The sequence below is a fragment of the Myxine glutinosa genome, chromosome 7 (genome assembly GCF_964187855.1).
Source record: "Myxine glutinosa chromosome 7, kmMyxGlut1.1, whole genome shotgun sequence".
NCBI classification, from domain to species: Eukaryota; Metazoa; Chordata; class Myxini; order Myxiniformes; family Myxinidae; genus Myxine; species Myxine glutinosa.
In genome coordinates this window covers 72,233,918-72,251,708 of record NC_136267.1, presented here as the reverse complement: position 1 = coordinate 72,251,708, position 17,791 = coordinate 72,233,918, and the positions used below count along the sequence as shown (strand labels likewise).

At 45.0% G+C, this 17,791-nt stretch overlaps 1 protein-coding gene across 2 annotated transcripts in view; it reads left to right on the top strand.

The window, feature by feature from the left end:
* Positions 1-17,791, top strand: part of HMGCR (3-hydroxy-3-methylglutaryl-CoA reductase) — a 77,911-nt gene that overhangs the window by 24,328 nt on the left and 35,792 nt on the right. For both annotated transcript variants that reach the window (XR_013624098.1, XM_068122537.2), the window contains exons 3-4: positions 10,816-10,927; positions 15,637-15,724. Coding sequence is in view for 1 of the 2 variants with exons in the window: in XM_068122537.2 (XP_067978638.2) it covers positions 10,816-10,927; positions 15,637-15,724 (200 nt within the window). In the remaining variant the exon portion in view is untranslated. The remainder of the gene's footprint in view (positions 1-10,815; positions 10,928-15,636; positions 15,725-17,791) is intronic.

Genomic DNA, 17,791 nt, shown 5'->3' with positions numbered 1-17,791 from the left:
TCTTTTGGGGGGGAGACAGCCTGCGCTGCATCGACGCACCAGCACCATCATCAAAGCACCATAATGCACCAAAATGCACCGGAATGCACAGTCACCACAGTTAATAATAAAGAAAACAAACCCCTGGTGCTTTTGCTCTTTGGCTCCCTCTGCTGGCCAATGTTTTTCCAGATGTTGTCTTTCTTCATGTTCTTCTTGCTGGCGGCCTATTTGGACATAATAAAATGAAAAATGCACAAAACATGTCCATCTTTATTTATGGCCCACAGGGGCCGACTAGGGGTGGTTCACCTGTATGGCATAGGTGCCACGTTACCGAGGTCCGCCAGCAAGATCTCGGGCCATCATGGCCGGTTCCAGCAGAGGGGCCATGCCCTAACCCGTGGGGTCCATGAGTGGTGCTCAGCCACAGACATGTGGTCCATAAGTGGTGCATCGATGCAGACAGCTGGTTGCGGGGGTTCTGGCACACAATGGCGGACTCCCGCACGCTCCCCTCGGTGCCCAGAGAGCACGATCCATGGGTCGGGGAAGGAAGACAGAGAAGACAGGTGAGCGAGGGGTAAGGTCACAAGGGTACACATCAATAAAGGCAATGCAAGGTGAGGTGCGTCTGGAGACTGAGCGGAGAAATGCTCGTCCCTACCGTACGTCACCCCCCCTGTTACCTGTTCTACCCTTGCCCCTTACCCCCGTATTTACAAACACCTACACATTTACAAATTCGTCGCTACGTCACGTCTTCCCCATATTTCCCCTATACCAAATTCGTCACAATCCCTCTAATCCAAAATTTGCCATCACCAAATTCATCATCAATTCCTCATAAGGAGGGAGAGATGGAACATCAACACAATGCCACACCCACATCATGATGCGTCTCACAATCCAAAACATTTGCACAAAAAAACAATAACAATAACAACCATGGCATGGTGTGGAGTTTTGTCACCTCAGGTGAGTGGATGTAGATGGTGCGAGGAGATTCCAATCCTATCTACCTTCTAAATGACATTAACACACTTTACACTACCCGGGGTCTTTCCCTGCCAATCCATTGGCAATCTTACTCTATGCGGTTTTAAGAACAAAATTCCCATTGACCAAACTGTGGTGCTTCATCCATTTGGGGTCTCACTCCCCCGATTCAACTCCCTGTGCCTTTGCACAATTTCAGGACTGGGTCGTGTGGCTCTCCCAGCAGGTCTACCTACCTGCACACCTCCACCACTGCAGTTGCCTCTGAGCTTACCTGCTCCTTACCTAACCTATTTAACTGGGGAAGGCCCTCTCTGACGCTTACCCCCCTCGGTGCCCTCTCTGGCACTGGGTTACCCGGGTCCGTCCTTTGGATCCTCGGGCCCCATCCACAACAACTCTACCGGCTCCCAGAGCCCACCTGCGGCCTCACCTGGCCGACATCCTAACAGTGGCGGAGTGCCCATTTAACTACACACACTAACAGGCCACACGCCCAGCCATTTCCACGACACTAATGCACCCATCCAAACACCATTCTTCCACACGCACCACAGATGCCAATATCCAACCACAATTTACCTACTCCCTTTACCTAACTCTTAAACTACTCTCCCCGGGTATTCGTGATAGGGGTCCACTTTTCCACCATACTCACTCCACACCATCCATTCCATACTCCATGTATTCCACACACCTATTCATTTGCACACCTGTGCAATCACACCTGGTGCTTCCTGCACCCTCCTTCTTCCCAGGCTCTTCAATCATTCCATACAATGCACAACTACAATTGTTCCTCATGCACTGCTCCATACACTTCTACGCTCAATACAATCCACAATCACAATTATTCCTCATACTTTTCACAATACACTTCTGAATACATTTTTACACACACACACGGCATCATCTGATCTACCTGGTTTCCTGCTAACTTTGTGCTCCCAGTCTTCCCTTTAAACTAAGCACATACCACATCATTAACAACCATTCTAACCTCTCTATGTCCCCGACTACCTGTCCAAAGTCTCTACTTAACCTTACCGTTACCTATGGTCATTTCTAGGTCCCTATACATTATCCCAACCCTCCCGGGCTAGTTTTCACTGCCAAACCCCATAGCTATTGCTCATGTGCCCCCTTGTGAGGGATGGCAGAGTTGCCATCCCACCACATCGGGTATCTTCGACTATCATTATCAATATTGTCATCAAATTTCAACCAATCACAAATTCCTTATCCCAAAATTTCGGGTCCAAAACACTATTACCATCACAGTCCACTATATCTGAGCCTCGGTGCGTCTTTACATCATTAAAACCCGGCTTCGCAAAGCCGAGCAATGAATTCGGGTGGTTTGGTCGCCTGCAGGTTGAATCCGTCCGGCATTCGGCTCAAGGGAGGCGGTTTGGTCGGGCCGAGATTCCACGCACCATCTCGGCGCGGCACCTTCCGGTCCCCGGCCCGATGGCTCAATCTCGCCCGGTCGGAACCCCGCCCCTGCCAGGGGGCCCCGCCCCGCTTCCTCTTACCTGCCCTTGAACCGGACCGGTCGCCTTGCCCGGCTAGGCCCGGACTCGACAGTGCTGGGCGGAGCCAGGCCCGAATCGGCAACGACGCTTCCAAGAGAAGCGACGCGGCACTGACCCGCGCCGGGCCTCGCATCCAACAAAGCGCACCACGCCCCGAGTGCTCGCCTCGGCTATCCGTCGCCCTAACTGCTAACCCGGTTAACGTCGATGCTTCCCTTGCATGCTCACACCATGCGACCCTTTTCACATTCACCAAACCCGGCGTCTCGGCGCCTCCAGTGCATCCCACACACTCCGTCCATTCCACCACCGCACTCCCTGTTACACACCTTTCTCGTGCATCCTCTTGTGCACACTCCGTTCGCACACTTCCTTAACACACCTCGCGCACCGTCTTGCGCACTCTCCCTCGGTACGTACTCCGTACCACTCATGGGGGTGCACTCTTGCATCCACCCACTCACGCGCTCCGATGTGCCCTGCCGCACACGCGCCACAACCAACTCAGGTGTACACTCTCGCACACGTTCCACCACCACCTTACTCTCCTTGTCACACTCCGTACATTCTGTTTCACACAGACCCTCCAACGTGCATTCTCGCTCGCGCTCGGTTTCACACTCGCGCTCCGATGTGCCCTCTCGCACTCGCGCCACCACCAACTCACTTTCCTCGCACACCTCCTCCTTCCCACTCTGTACCTGTCGCACACTTTACCAGCGGCCTCTCACGAACACGCGGGTCTACACCAACACCCAAGCCGACTGAATCTCCCCTCACACCATATACATTTCCGAGTATATCGCCACTCACCTCGGCACCTCGTCTCCGCTCCTCCTCTGCCACCTGCAAACTCTTTATTTGGGTAGTAAGCACATCATCATGATTTGAGCACAGACCTTGTACATATTCCATTACTTCCTCCTTTATCTCCCTCTTAGTTTCCCTCCGTCTCTTCTTAATTTCACTCACCCCCTCTTCCACATCCACTAATTTTTGCTTCACCTCTTTCATTTCCCGGTGCGCCCCCTCAATTTCTTCCTCTAATGCCACCTTAGTCGTCTCTATGTGCGTCCTCACCTCCCGTTCTTTCGTCTCCATTGCTTCTGTCACCTCGTCCAACCTCTTTGTCAACCCCTCATGTACCATCTGACATTCCCTCTTTGTCGCTATAAGTTCCTTCTTTATCTCCTTCCGAGTCGCCTTTAATCCCCCGATTACCGCAGTGTTCTCCACTTGCTCCACTAATTCCTTTTGTCCCACCGTCAGCTGTCCTACTCCCCTCGTTAGATCTTATATTCCCCCCTGTAACCTAGCCGTCCTATTCCTCACCTCTTTCTCCATATGCTCCTCACCTCGCTTTACCTCCTCGCGTACCCCCGAGACCTCCTCGCTCACACCTCGTCTGATCTCCTCCCCCATTTCTCCCATCTCTTTGGTAGATGCTGCCGCCATCTGTTCCAAATCATTCCTCTGGGCATCCAATTTGGTTTCTAACCCGATTTTCACCTCCTCTATCTGTTCTCCCATCTGTTTAATTTCCCGGGCGGATTGCTCCCCTATCTCCCTCAATTTGCCTTCCATAGTGTTTTCTAACCCCCCTAACCCATTCTTCACCCCTTCCATCTGGTTCTCCTGGGCAGCCATTCTATTTTCCAACCCCGTTAACCCCTCCTTCATTTCCCAAATTTGATTACCCATGTCCTCTAGTTGTCCCCCCAATTTACCTTCGAGCCCCCCGATTTGGCTTTCCAATCCCCCAAATTTACTGTCTAGCCGTTCACTGGTACCCCTTGCTTCGTCCCTCATTGCCCCCATTTGGCCCCCCATTTGCTGCCCCATTCTATCCATTTTTGCATTCAGTTGGGTCAGGAATAATCTGAGGTCAAACCCGATTTGCACAGCGTCCCCAGCCGCCACCCGCGGGCTCGACTTCCGCGGCGCCGCCATTTTGTGCCTCTGCAACCACGTGCGCGAGGGCGCCATCTTGTGCACTGAAGCTCCCTCAATCACATCTTCATTGCTCTCCTCCTCCATTTCCCCCCTGTGGTCCTGGGTTACCCCTAACCCCTCTTCTAATTCCCCCACCGGCATCCGGTCGCCTTGACCATCCATGGCATGATTTTAAATTTAGGATGTTAAATAAAATTGTGGGCCACTCGTAATTTGAGTGCGCTAAGCGCGCTTCAGGTCCGAATCTCGCTCCTGACACCAATTTGTTACGGATCTCTACGTCGGCCTTTTTCCCCTTAAGAAGGGGGGGATTAATCCCCTTGTTATTGACTGACCGACGTGAGTCCTGAAGTTGCACAAGCTCCCTCCGGAGAGGCAGGTGCGCAACCTCGTTCGCGACCGCGGACAGATGTTAATTGCCGAGCGGTTTAGGAACCGCGGCACGAACCATTAGCGGAGACTAAACCCGATCCTGAAACGTTGGCCAAAATCACGCCACCGGTGTCCAATGGAGAAATCACAAAGACGACCGGACGAGCATGAAGAAGAAGAACGAAGGTAGGAAATACAAATATGATTTATTACTAACTATTATTTACACAATCAAAAGAACGAAGTAGAAGGAAGGATAAGAAAATAATTTACAGAAGGAGGGAAGGACCAGAAGGACACAGAGCAATTTCTAGCTTTTACTAAACAGTCTTACTTAACCCCAGGACAACATAAAAGACGGACGACAATCAGACTTACACGGGGGGATGAAGGCAGGAACGAATGGCGGGAAGGAGAGGAACGTTCAGCTGGAGCAGAGGAATGGCTGGACGGACGAGGAGGTGGGATCACGAGGCGGGAAGGATGCGGGTGGTTGGTGTGATCCCGGCTCGAGTTGAGCAGCCGCCGACTCTCCTCAACCGTCTCTCGTACGGCGACATTGCTTTGGGGCTGCAACTGCCGTCACCGCTCAAAGCTGCCGTGGTCAAAACTGCGGTGGTCTCAAAGCTGCGGTGGTTTCAAAGCTGCGGTGGTCTCAATCATCTCTCGCATCTCATCTGAGGTGGGGGCGTCCCGCCGCGGGTTATATCCCACGCCCTACCAATCCATACCCACTGAGTCCTGGTTGGGCGCGAGGGCTTCCTGGCTCCACCTCCTGGTGACGAGGGGCGGGCCACGCCCGTGATTTGGCGGCTCCTCCCACTTCTTCTCCGAGACAGAGCACATGGCCAATGGCGTCTTGCGGGGTAGAAAACCACTCGCACCGCTGGGATAGAAAACCAGAAGGGGACCTATCTTATTTGAATTCGGTGCAATGCAGTGTCAATTAAAGGAAGACAGAGCCTTAAACTAATACACATAATATGGAGATAACTACTTAAAAGGGTATATGATTGGCTACGTGTATGCGATGGATTAACTAGGACGACCTTTGACCTTTACACTACGGAGGGTGATACAACAAGATTCATTACACTACAGAGGGTGATACTTACCACAAGATTCATTACACTTACAACAATAAAAAAAAAACCACAGGATTCTCAAATCCGCAACATTATATATATATATATATATATATATATATATATATATATATATATATATATATATATATATATAATATATATATATATATTATATATATTATATATATATATATATATATATATATATATATATATTATATATATATATATATATATATATATATATATATATTATATATATATATATATATATATATATATATATATATATATATATATATATATATATATATATATATATATATATATACATATATATATATATATACATATATATACATATATATATATATATATATATATATATATATCCTTGGTTATTGTGTCTAGTTACTGTCAATTCATAATAGAATGTCTATACACGTTTTTTTCACCGAAAAAATGTGTTTGTTCAACAACGTGCCATTCCGGCTTATCGAGTGTTCGTGCCATTTCCGCTCATCGTATATCACCGAATAATGACTCCTCCCATTCAATTCAACGAACCCTAACCCATCTCTATAACCCTAGTTAGAGATGACCTAATAAACTAGTGTATGAATGAAAACAAAGTCAATGTATCATAAAAATTAATTTCTTGATTATTCGTTCCAAAGGGTCGTCAGCATTTAGGTAGAACCGTGAGCTATATTGTCTCTAGCACTTCTCTGTGCCATAATTGCCCAAGCCAAAATTGCTCACGGTGATTTGCCCAAGCCAAAATTGCTCACGGTGATTTATAATCTCTGTTATTTATAAATTTAGCTTCGTTACATGTTTCTCTACAATTGCATGCAATGATAAATCTAGGTTTTCTTCACTTAACAGAATTTAAATTCAGTACTGATCCAGATGGCTGAAAAAATAGAAGAAGTTTTTTGTGATTATGTCGTAAACGCTTTTTTCGACTTGAGCAAGAATAGCATGAAGGTGACGATACATATATATATATATATATATATACATACAGTCATACCCCGTTTTACGCCATTTCCACCTACGTCAAATCCGACTTTACGCCACTCTTCTAGAGTAAATTTCAGTTCAGCGAACGTCATGTGCGACTTTCTGTCACTCCTACGGACGTGAAAAAAAAATTTTTTCCTTAAAAATATATTTAAAATAAATAAAATAGTACATAAATTAACAATAAAATAAGCTAAAAAAACAATTTAAAATACAATAAAAAGCATATTAAAAATGTATAAAAATGTACGTACAGTATACTGTACGTACGCGCAACTGCTGGTTCTCATTCAAAACAGAGGTGACGTACAGTATTCCTTTACTGTGTCTGTGTTAGCCATGGGTCCTAAGAAGGATAATGCTAGTGTTTCCAAGCGTAATGTGGTTATGATGGAAGATAAGTTAAATCTGATTGAAAGGTATGAAAAAGGTGAAGAAATGTCGGTGATAGCGCATTTTTTTTTTTTTTTTTTTTTTTTTTTTGTAGTATACTGAATCGAGGCTCGTGAAAGAGCTAACATTTACTTCACAAACAAATCAACCAGACAAACAAAATACCCAAAAAGAGGGAGCGGAAGACAAGATGGGGAGAGAAGGGGAAGCACACAAACACAACATCCGAGAGCTGGGAGATGTGTGGAAGGGAGAGGGCCCGGGGGGAGGAGGCATGGGAAGGGGGGGGGGGGGTGGAGGGAGAAGTATAAAACACAAGGACACCAAGGACTTCTTGGACAGAAGTTGGTATTTCAAAAAAGTGGAATTGGGGTGAAATTAGCGGGGGTAGAAAAGATCAAGGTTTTGGATGGGGGAAGATAAGAGATGGTGGTGAACAGCTGTTTTAAAGATTTGGAGGGTGGAGTGGGATTGAAGAGAGTGAGGGAGTTTGTTCCAGAGGCAGGAGAAAAGAGGAATGAAGGAGTGAAGGTGAGCAGAGAGTCTTGATTTTGGCAGTTTAACCATAAGAGGGTGCAGGCAGATCTTGTGCGACCTGTAGGAATATTTGCGGGACAGAGCCCAGAGAGAGCTGGGGGGGCAAGGCCAGAGAGGAGTCGGTAGAAGACGGAAAGACCACCAACCTGCCTGCGGTGAGTGAGTGAGAGGCCCTTGGAGTTAGCTTCATCGTGGGAGATTCCAATGATTCTGAATGCTTTGGTTTCAACAGCGTGAAGGCAAGCTAGGTGTGAGGCAGGAGCACCAGCCCAGAGGGGAGAGCAGTATTCCATTGAGCTGCGGATGAAAGCCTTCTATGTGGTGAGGAGCTCAGGTGTGCCAAGGAAGGACTTTGCACGACGGAGGATGCCCAGTCGGCGACTGGCTTTGGAGGCCAGATTTGAAATGTGGTTTTCCCAGGAAAGATCATGGCAGATAGTGAGACCCAAAAGCTTGAGTGACAGAACTTCTTGGAGAGGATTATTCAGAAAGTGGATGGGAGGGTTGTCCAGTCGGTCTTTTCGGAGAGACATCGTAAGAGTGTGAGATTTGTCAGGATTGAAAGACATGTTCCACTTGTTTGCCCAGTCTGTGATTTTGTCAAGGTCTGCAGAGAGTGAGGAGGCTGCAGACTGCCAATCTGAGGGATGAAGAATGGAGCGACAGAGAGTAGAGTCGTCAGCAAAGAGATAGAGAGGATTTTCAAGAGAGTCAGAGAGATCATTGATGAACACCAGAAAAAGCACAGGGCCCAGAACACTGCCTTGGGGAACTCCAGCCTGAACAGGAAGCATAGATCTTATCACGAATCGAACCGCAATGCGTCATGGGATCAGAAAGGGGCAATAGCGCCGCCGGCGGTCGCTGTCACTTTGACAGACTGCTTGTTTACATTGACACACTACGTGATCCTTACCACTTTAAACTACTTTTAGGACTTTTTTACTGTGACAAATTAACTGTGAACTGTGATCAGCTGATGAGCCATTATTTGCAAGCCAAGGACACCGTCGCAAAACTGAAAGCCGCCATTGCAGTATGTAACAAGAAGCTTACTGTTTCGGACATAGCAAACTGTGATGAACTTGTGAAACTTTATACAGGTTTACCTAGTTATGACCTGTTTAAGTGGTTATTAGCAGAAGTATCCCCTCATGCACAGAACCTTCATTATTATAAGGGGAAATTATCAATGGAAGACAAGACCTGGCAAATAAACAATACTACAAAACTCGGAGTTAAGCGATCTCAATCTTTCGAGGATCAACTACTCATGACACTCATGAAGCTTCGGCTTAATCTTCGCGAGGAGGACCTCGTATTTCGCTTTGGATTAGGACAAAGCACCGTCTCCCAAGTTTTGTCCACAAGTGTACAGCCAATATAAGTCAAGACCTACTCTCAAGTGCCTTGTTGGTATTACACCTAGCGGAACAATTTCATACATTTCCAAACCTACAGGAGGAAACACGGCGGACAAAAAATTGTAAAGATGACGAACATTGTCGACAAGTTCCAGCCCGGCGATATTTGTATGGCCGATCGAGGTTTCAACATTCAGGAATTGTTCTTGCATAAGCAGGTTGTTTCTCTTCTCCAATGGGAACCCCCCTTTCCCTCAAATATTTCTTTAAATCGCTGGATTTTAATGCCAAAAACCGCTGAATTTCTTTCACATTAGCCATCTTCCTTTCCGTAAACACAGCGTCGATCGTAGACAGACGCTTCCTCTTCTGGGTTCGTGTTTACCTTTGCCCCCTTTTCGATCCCATCATGCTTTGCGGTGGAGTGCCCTCTGTTGATATTTACCGATTCGCGATAAGGTCTATGCCTTGGGGCTGCCACGGTCGACGGTATCGACCACCATTCATGATGGGGAACGTATTCTCGCATACGTCACTGAAAAAGCGCCGCCGGCTAAGTGCTAAAATGTGTGTTTGTGTTCAGAAGAGACGCCATGTTTAAGGTGAATAACATAATCTTATTAATTTTATTTATTATTCTTTACAAATTAATTTATTAATTGTGTTCATTACTCATTAAAAAATATGACTAAAATGTGTTTGTAGTGTTCTTTAAGGTTTAGCGATAGTTATATACCTTCGCGAGTTATTTACTCTAGTTTTACGGTGTTTGTCTTCATTTTAAGGCTTTTTTTTTTTTTTTTTGTATACAAGATCGAGGCTCGTGAAAGAGCTAAAAGGCATTACGTCAAAAACCGAGTTACGTCACGGCTTATGGAACCAATTAATGACGTAGGCCGGGGTATTACTGTATATATATAATATTCCGTCTATTTTGCAATTCGATTTTTTTAATTCCGAAATTTTAAAAATGCATGAAATTCCACACTATATTCGAAATTTGGTTGCAAACTGCCTGTGATTTGCACCAGTGTAAACTTGTATGGCTGGCTAACATTTTTTTTATTACCCCCACAAAGTGAAAGGAGGGGTTAAGCAATTGGTTCACTCTGTCTGTCTACAGACATTGGTCGATTTATCGAGGAACTACTCAGAGACTTTGTTCAGGATGCCGGTGATGGCTCGCCTACTTTTCACATAGGACCGTGCGATCTCTAACGTCCACCGACTAATCCCAGCAGACGGGACGCACACACACTGATGGATTACCCTACCTTTATCGTTGGGTCGAGATTCAAGCCACGAGACCAAGCCACGCTTACACATATATTTTAGTTCTCACGTAGTAGGCTATTTATCTAAGTTATGTATGCAGAGTATTGACAAGTAAGTTATGCATGCAAAGTTTGGAGCTGCTAGGTTTCATGGGTTTGGGGTTACGGAGGAGACCCACTGTTATGGGATTGGGGTTATGGAGGAGCAAGACACATTCTCTTTTGTTGTCACACACACCACACACCACACACACACTGATTGATTTGTCTTGCAATTATTCCCTGTGGCATGCAGGAGTTGGTGAACAGTGATGTAATTATCTTGACTATAACACGCTGCCTCGCAATCCTCTACATTTACTTCCAGTTCCAAAACTTGCGGCATCTGGGCTCCAAGTACCTGCTAGGTAGGTTCATTGGTTTTTGCTTGGACTAATTTTATAGTTGATTCTTGCCTATTGGAATGCCTGACAGTTATCGAAGAATTCAAATAGAGACTTCTGTCGACTATTAAGTATTTCAAATCCAACATTTTAAATAAACCTGATCATGTGTAGATATGTTCATGTATATCAGGTGAGGTTTATCACTTTTACGATATAGCATTTCATTTATTTGATTGTACTGACCACTCATTTGGTCGTGTGGTAAATTCAACTTCGATATGTTTTTTTATTTATGCTTCTTTACTCTGCATTCCACTTGGAGCTTCTAGTAATTAATGATAGCAATAGATGTATGAACATAACAGAATTAAAAAAGAAATATTTACCTGCAAAACAATACTTTATGCATTGGACTGATTGGAGACAGAGTTAAGCCATTATTGAGGATGATGGATTGAGATCTCACAGAGTTTCCTCGATGGTGCACTGTATCAAACTTCTGCTAATTTGATCCAGATTTGTATTTCAGATATCTGCATTTTTTTCTTGCACATACAGTATTATTATTGTGGATTACAGACTTGGGATCTGCTTAAAGAAAAGAGGGTTTTAGTTCCAGATCTCCTGCTTTGTGGCCAGATGCCATCTTCTCTGCTCCGAGATTCCCTCTTCAAAATCTGAGGACACCTGAACTCCAGCATTATCTTGTTTAACAGCTTTTGTCAATTGTTGGTTTAAATTTGTTGAAATGTATTTGTGTATCTCATGTTGTCTTTTACTTGTGTTTTTTGTGCTGGGTTTGCGTGGCCTTTTCTAGGCTCTTGTCTTGTGGGCCTCATTTAGGACTGTTTCTGTGTTTCCTCCCATTCATATTTTCCTGTTCATTTATTCTCCTGCTTGTTGCCCAACTGTCCTGATGTTGGGCATTCTCCCACCCCCTCCTTTTTGTCGCCTCGCTCCTCCATGACATTTGATTTCATAGAAGAGAATAAATAAATAAATATCTGGATTGTCAGACAGGAAGTTTTGAGCAGTTTTCATATGATGCAGTATTTTTTATTTTGTTTTATTTAGAAAGGTTGTTTGCACATGTTTATTTCATAGGTCCTCTCTTCCTCTCTTCTTGGAGAGGATCGGTCGATCCGAAAAGATCAACTGGACAACCCTCCCATCTACTTTCTCAACAATCCTCTCCAAGAAGTTCTGTCGCTCAAGCTTTTGGGTCTCACTATCTGCCATGATCTTTCTTGGGAAAACCACATTTCCAAGCTGGCCTCCAAAGCCAGTCGCCGACTGGGCATCCTCCGTCGTGCGAAGTCCTTCCTCGGCACACCTGAGCTCCTCACCACATACAAGGCTTTCATCCGCAGCTCAATGGAATACTGTTCTCCCCTATGGGCTGGTGCTCCTGCCTCACACCTGGCTCGGCTTCACGCTGTTGAATCCAAAGCTTTCAAAATCATTGGAATCTCCCGCGATGAAGCTATCTCTGAGGGCCTTTCACTCACTCACCGCAGGCAGGTAGGTGGTCTTTCTGTCTTCTACCGACTCCTCTCCGGCCTTGCTCCCCCAGCTCTCTCTGTGCTCTGTCCCCCAAATATTCCTACAGGTCGCACAAGATCTGCCAGCAACCCTCTGATGGTTAAACTGCCGAAATCTCGGCTCTCTGCTCACCTTCACTCTTTCATTCCTCTTTTCTCCCGCCTCTGGAACAAACTCCCACACTCCCTTCAATCCCTCTCCTCCCTCCAGGTCTTTAAAACAGCTGTTCACCACCATCTCTTATCTTCCCCCATCCAAAACCTTGATCTTTTCTACCCCCACTAATTCACCCCAGATCCACCTTGTTTGAAATTCCAACTTCTTTCCTGGAAATCCTGGCAGTGTCCATATGTTTATACCTCTCCCACCCCCCCCCCCCCTTCACATGCCTCCCCCCCAAAGCCCTCTCCCTCCCACAGATCTCTCGATGTCTCCATGTCTCTCGGTCCCTGCTCTCAAATGTTGTGTTTGTGTCCTTCCCCCTCTCTCCCCATCTTGTCTACCGCTCCCGATGTTATTTGTTTTATGTGTCTGTTTGTCTTTCTGTGTGATTAATGTTCGCTCTTTCACGAGCCTCGATCTTGTATACAAAAAAAAAAAAAAAAAAAAATAGGTGTTGGAAACTTCCTGCAAACACTGCATTTCATCACACGTATCTTCTGCTATTGTGGAATTTGTGTGCCTTTGTTCCCAATTAGCTGATTTGAAATGACAATGTGCTTTTGTTGTGGTTCACCTTTTTTGTATACTCTCCAATTGGGTTTTTATGCCTCCCCTGATGAAGTGTTATGCATTATGGACGAATGAGGAATGGAGGCATTATGTTTTTGGGTTGTCTGTCCGTTCGTCCGTGATGGGTTTTCATTACTGTGAATACATGAGAATGGCTGAATGGAACCAAGTCAAACTTGTTGCAGGTATGTATAATGAGGTAAAGATGAACTGATTAGATTTTGGGGTCATGGGGTCAAAGATCAAAGGTCATGATGGGCAAAAATCCTGTTGGGGTGATAACTTGTGAACCAGTGATGGGATTTTGACCAAAGTTGGTACAATTATTATGTATTATGATACAAAGATGAACTGATTTGATTTTGGGGTCGAGAGGTGAAAGGTCAAATGTAAGATGTCCTGCTTGGTTAAAAAAAAATTTGTTACCGAGCTAACTTGTGAACCAGTGATGGGATTTTGACTAGATTTGCTATAACTATATATTATGATGCAAAGATGAACGGAATAGATTTCTGCATCAAGAGGTCAAAGGTCAGGTTCTGTAATAGGTTTTTGTGACCACGATAACTTGATAACGGCTGAAGGGAACTTAGTCAAACTTGGTACAATTATGTATAATGATGAAAAGATAAATGGATTACATTATGGGGTCAAGAGTCCAAAGGTCAGAGGTCCTGCTATGTAAAAATTCTGTTACTGCATTAACTTGTGAATCAGCAATGGGTTTTTGACAAACTTGGTACAACTATATATTATGTTGAAAAGTTTAAGTGATTAGATTTTGGCATTAAAGAGCAGAGGTCATGTCAGGTAAAAATGTGATACTTGAGAACAGCTGAAGAGATTTTAATCCAACTTTATACAAATATGTATAATGTACTTCAGTGTCCTCTGGGTGGTCGTCTGGCTTGCGGAGCTGGACCTTAACTGTTCGTAAGGGAAAACACAAAAGCAGTCTGCTTGTTTACTTGTGTAATTCCAAGAATAGTGTTACGTTTATGGGTATAGGTAAGAGAATGCCATAGGAAAAGTAGGATTGAATAGGAAATAGTATTGTCTGTGTGACGTGTAGGAGCATTTCGATGTACTAAGTAGATAAAATGTACCTTGAGGTTGTGTTTTAATGTTCATCATACGAGGGATGATGACGTGTTAATTCGTAGTAGGGTTTAAGGCTAATTTCCCCTGTTTGTGAAACCCTCTGTGGCCATTCCTACACTTTTGCCGGTACGGCCGGCCAAGTATGACATCGCCAGCCAAATGAGCCACCCTCCATGGACACATACAGCAAAGACCCACCCAGGAGAGGTGGAGCGACCATGGTTCGGTGGGCGAGGGAACAAGGCCGGCAGGCCATTCCTCCCGAGTGACGCGGCCGGATGACGTGGCTAGCTCGAGGAAGAAGCTGGTGGTTGGGAGTTTGTGAAGGAGCTTGGCCATTTTGATTTTCTCTGTGAGGAGAGTTTTTTTTTTGTAGTCTTGGTTTTGTGTGGCAATCATGAGGGAGGTTTGATTGATAGGCTCACCAGGGAGCTGAAAGCCATGCTGTCCTTCCCAAGTGGAAGAGAAAAAAGAGGGCCGTCTTCACGACTCACCTCATCCCCTGGCAACTTCGATGCATGGCGTTTGACAGCGCCATTTTTGCCAGGTTTCCTGCCTGGTGGCTGAGGGCTTCAACAGTCGTGACCTTACCAACCGGATAGATCCATTGGAGACAGCTATGTGCCGGAGAGTCGGTATTATTATTTTCTTACTTTTCCCCGTGTGTGTGTGGGTTGTGTCTGAGTGGAGGATCCTCACAGTAGAATTTAGTTACCTCAGCATTTATTTTCGTTATTTTCGTCTGTGCCTTATTTTCTTATAAATCGTTATTGTTACATTTTTATTTGTCGTGTTCTTGGTTTGGGTTTTGAATTACACCCATGTGTTCGTATAATTAAACGCTTCGTATCTCTTCCATCTCACACGCACAATAACTGCCATAATCGGGAGGTCGCCTCGGGAGTTAAGGCTGGTTCGGCTCATCTGTCCCAGGCTGATGTTAACCATACAATAGTTTTTTCATTAACTTTTTGCCGCCCCCATATTTCACTGCTCAGTTCCAGATCCAGTGGTTAAACTGGCCCTGGGGCCAAGGAGGGGGCTTGAGCCCCTTGAGTCTGCACCTGCCCCAGCACACTACCCGGTTGCACCTTTGCTCACATATTATAGTTGTTGAATTGGATGTAGTGTCACGAATGTTGATGTGAAGTGGATATTGAATTGTGTTGAAGTGAAAATAGTGCCGAGTGAAACACCAAGGCTGGCCAAAAAAACCAAGGTGCTGTAGTTTAATAATTGGGTGTGACTTGGATCTGTCGTTCTAAACGATCGAGCACAGTGAATTTTGTTTTGCTGAGATTTCCTTGTTCATAAAATCTGGATGCATTAAATTACCATCCTCCACCTCCCCCCAGGTATCGCAGGACTCTTCACCATCTTTTCCAGCTTTGTGTTTAGTATGGTGGTAATTCGATTCCTGGGAAAAGAACTCACAGGCCTCAAGTAAGGGTTGTATTATTCTTCAATGTAAAATGCCAATTTGCTGGGCTTGTCTTTAAACTGTATTTAAAAAGTTTGTGATATACTTTCCAAAGTATCTTAAAATGTTGCAATTGATTTGGTTTTGTGATCAAACGAGGCCTTTTGTGTTTTTTTGTCTCCACAGTTTAGACCAGTGGTTCCAAACCTTTTTGCTGTCGTTTCCCCCTTCAACCAGTTCAACCGTCCGGATTTCCCCCCACCCCATATATATACAGTGGGGAGAACAAGTATTTGATACACTGCCGATTTTGCAGGTTTTCCCACTTACAAAGCACGTAAAGGTCTGTAATTTTTATCATAGGTACACTTCAACTGTGGAAGACGGAATCTAAAACAAAAATCCTGAAAATCACATTGTATGATTTTAAAGTAATTAATTTGCATTTTATTGCATGAAATAAGTATTTGATCACCTACCAACCAGTAAGAATTCCGGCTCTCACAGACCTGTTAGTTTTTTCTTTAAGAAGCCCTCCCATTCTCCACTCATTACCTGTATTAACTGCACCTGTTTGAACTCGTTATCTGCATAAAAGACGTCTCCAGACCGTCTCCGACCACAAAGACCGACCGCAAAGCCGTCTCCAGACCTGTCCACACTCAATCAGACTCCAACCTCTCCACAATGGGCAAGACCAGAGAGCTGTCTAAGGACATCAGGGACAAATTTGTAGACTTGCACAAGGCTGGGATGGGCTACAGGACAATAGGCAAGCAGCTTGGTGAGAAGGCAACAACTGTTGGCGCAATTATTAGAAAATGGAAGAAGTTCAAGATGACAGTCAATCTCCCTCGGTCTGGGGCTCCATGCAAGATCTCACCTCGTGGAGCCTCAATGATCATGAGAAAGGTGAGGGATCAGCCCAGAACTACATGGCAGGACCTGGTCAATGACCTGAAGAGAGCTGGGACCACAGTATCAAAGAAAACCATAAGTAACACACTACGCCGTCATGGATTAAAATCCTGCAGCGCACGCAAGGTCCCTCTGCTCAAGCCAGCGCATGTCCAGGCCCGTCTGAAGTTTGCCAATGACCATCTGGATGATCCAGAGGAGGAATGGGAGAAGGTCATGTGGTCTGAGGAGACCAAAATAGAGCTTTTTGGTTTAAACTCCACTCGCCGTGTTTGGAGGAAGAAGAAGGATGAGTACAACCCCAAGAACACCATCCCAACCGTGAAGCATGGAGGTAGAAACATCATTCTTTGGGGATGCTTTTCTGCAAAGGGGACAGGACGACTGCACCGTATTGAGGGGAGGATGGATGGGGCCATGTATCGCGAGATCTTGGCCAACAATCTCCTTCCCTCAATAAGAGCATTGAAGATGGGGCGTGGCTGGGTCTTCCAGCATGACAACGACCCGAAACACACAGCCAGGGCAACTAAGGAGTGGCTCCGTACGAAGCATCTCAAGGTCCTGGAGTGGCCTAGCCAGTCTCCAGACCTGAACCCAATAGAAAATCTTTGGAGGGAGCTGAAAGTCTGTGTTGCGCAGCGACAGCCCCGAAACCTGAAGGATCTGGTGAAGATCTGTATGGAGGAGTGGGCCAAAATCCCTGCTGCAGTGTGTGCAAACCTGGTTAAGAACTACAGGAAACGTCTGATCTCTGTAATTGCAAACAAAGGTTTCTGTACCAAATATTAAGTTCTGTTTTTCTGATGTATCAAATACTTATTTCATGCAATAAAATGCAAATTAATTACTTAAAAATCATACAATGTGATTTTCAGGATTTTTGTTTTAGATTCCGTCTTCCACAGTTGAAGTGTACCTATGATAAAAATTACAGACCTTTACGTGCTTTGTAAGTGGGAAAACCTGCAAAATCGGCAGTGTATCAAATACTTGTTCTCCCCACTGTATATATATATATATACATACAGTCACGTGAAAAAGTAAGTACACCCCATGTCAAGTTTTGACTTTTTCAACATATTTCAACATACAGCTATTTGATCTTCATTTCAACAATATTGAAAGATAAAGGTGATATAATATAACAAATATCATGAAACATTTACATT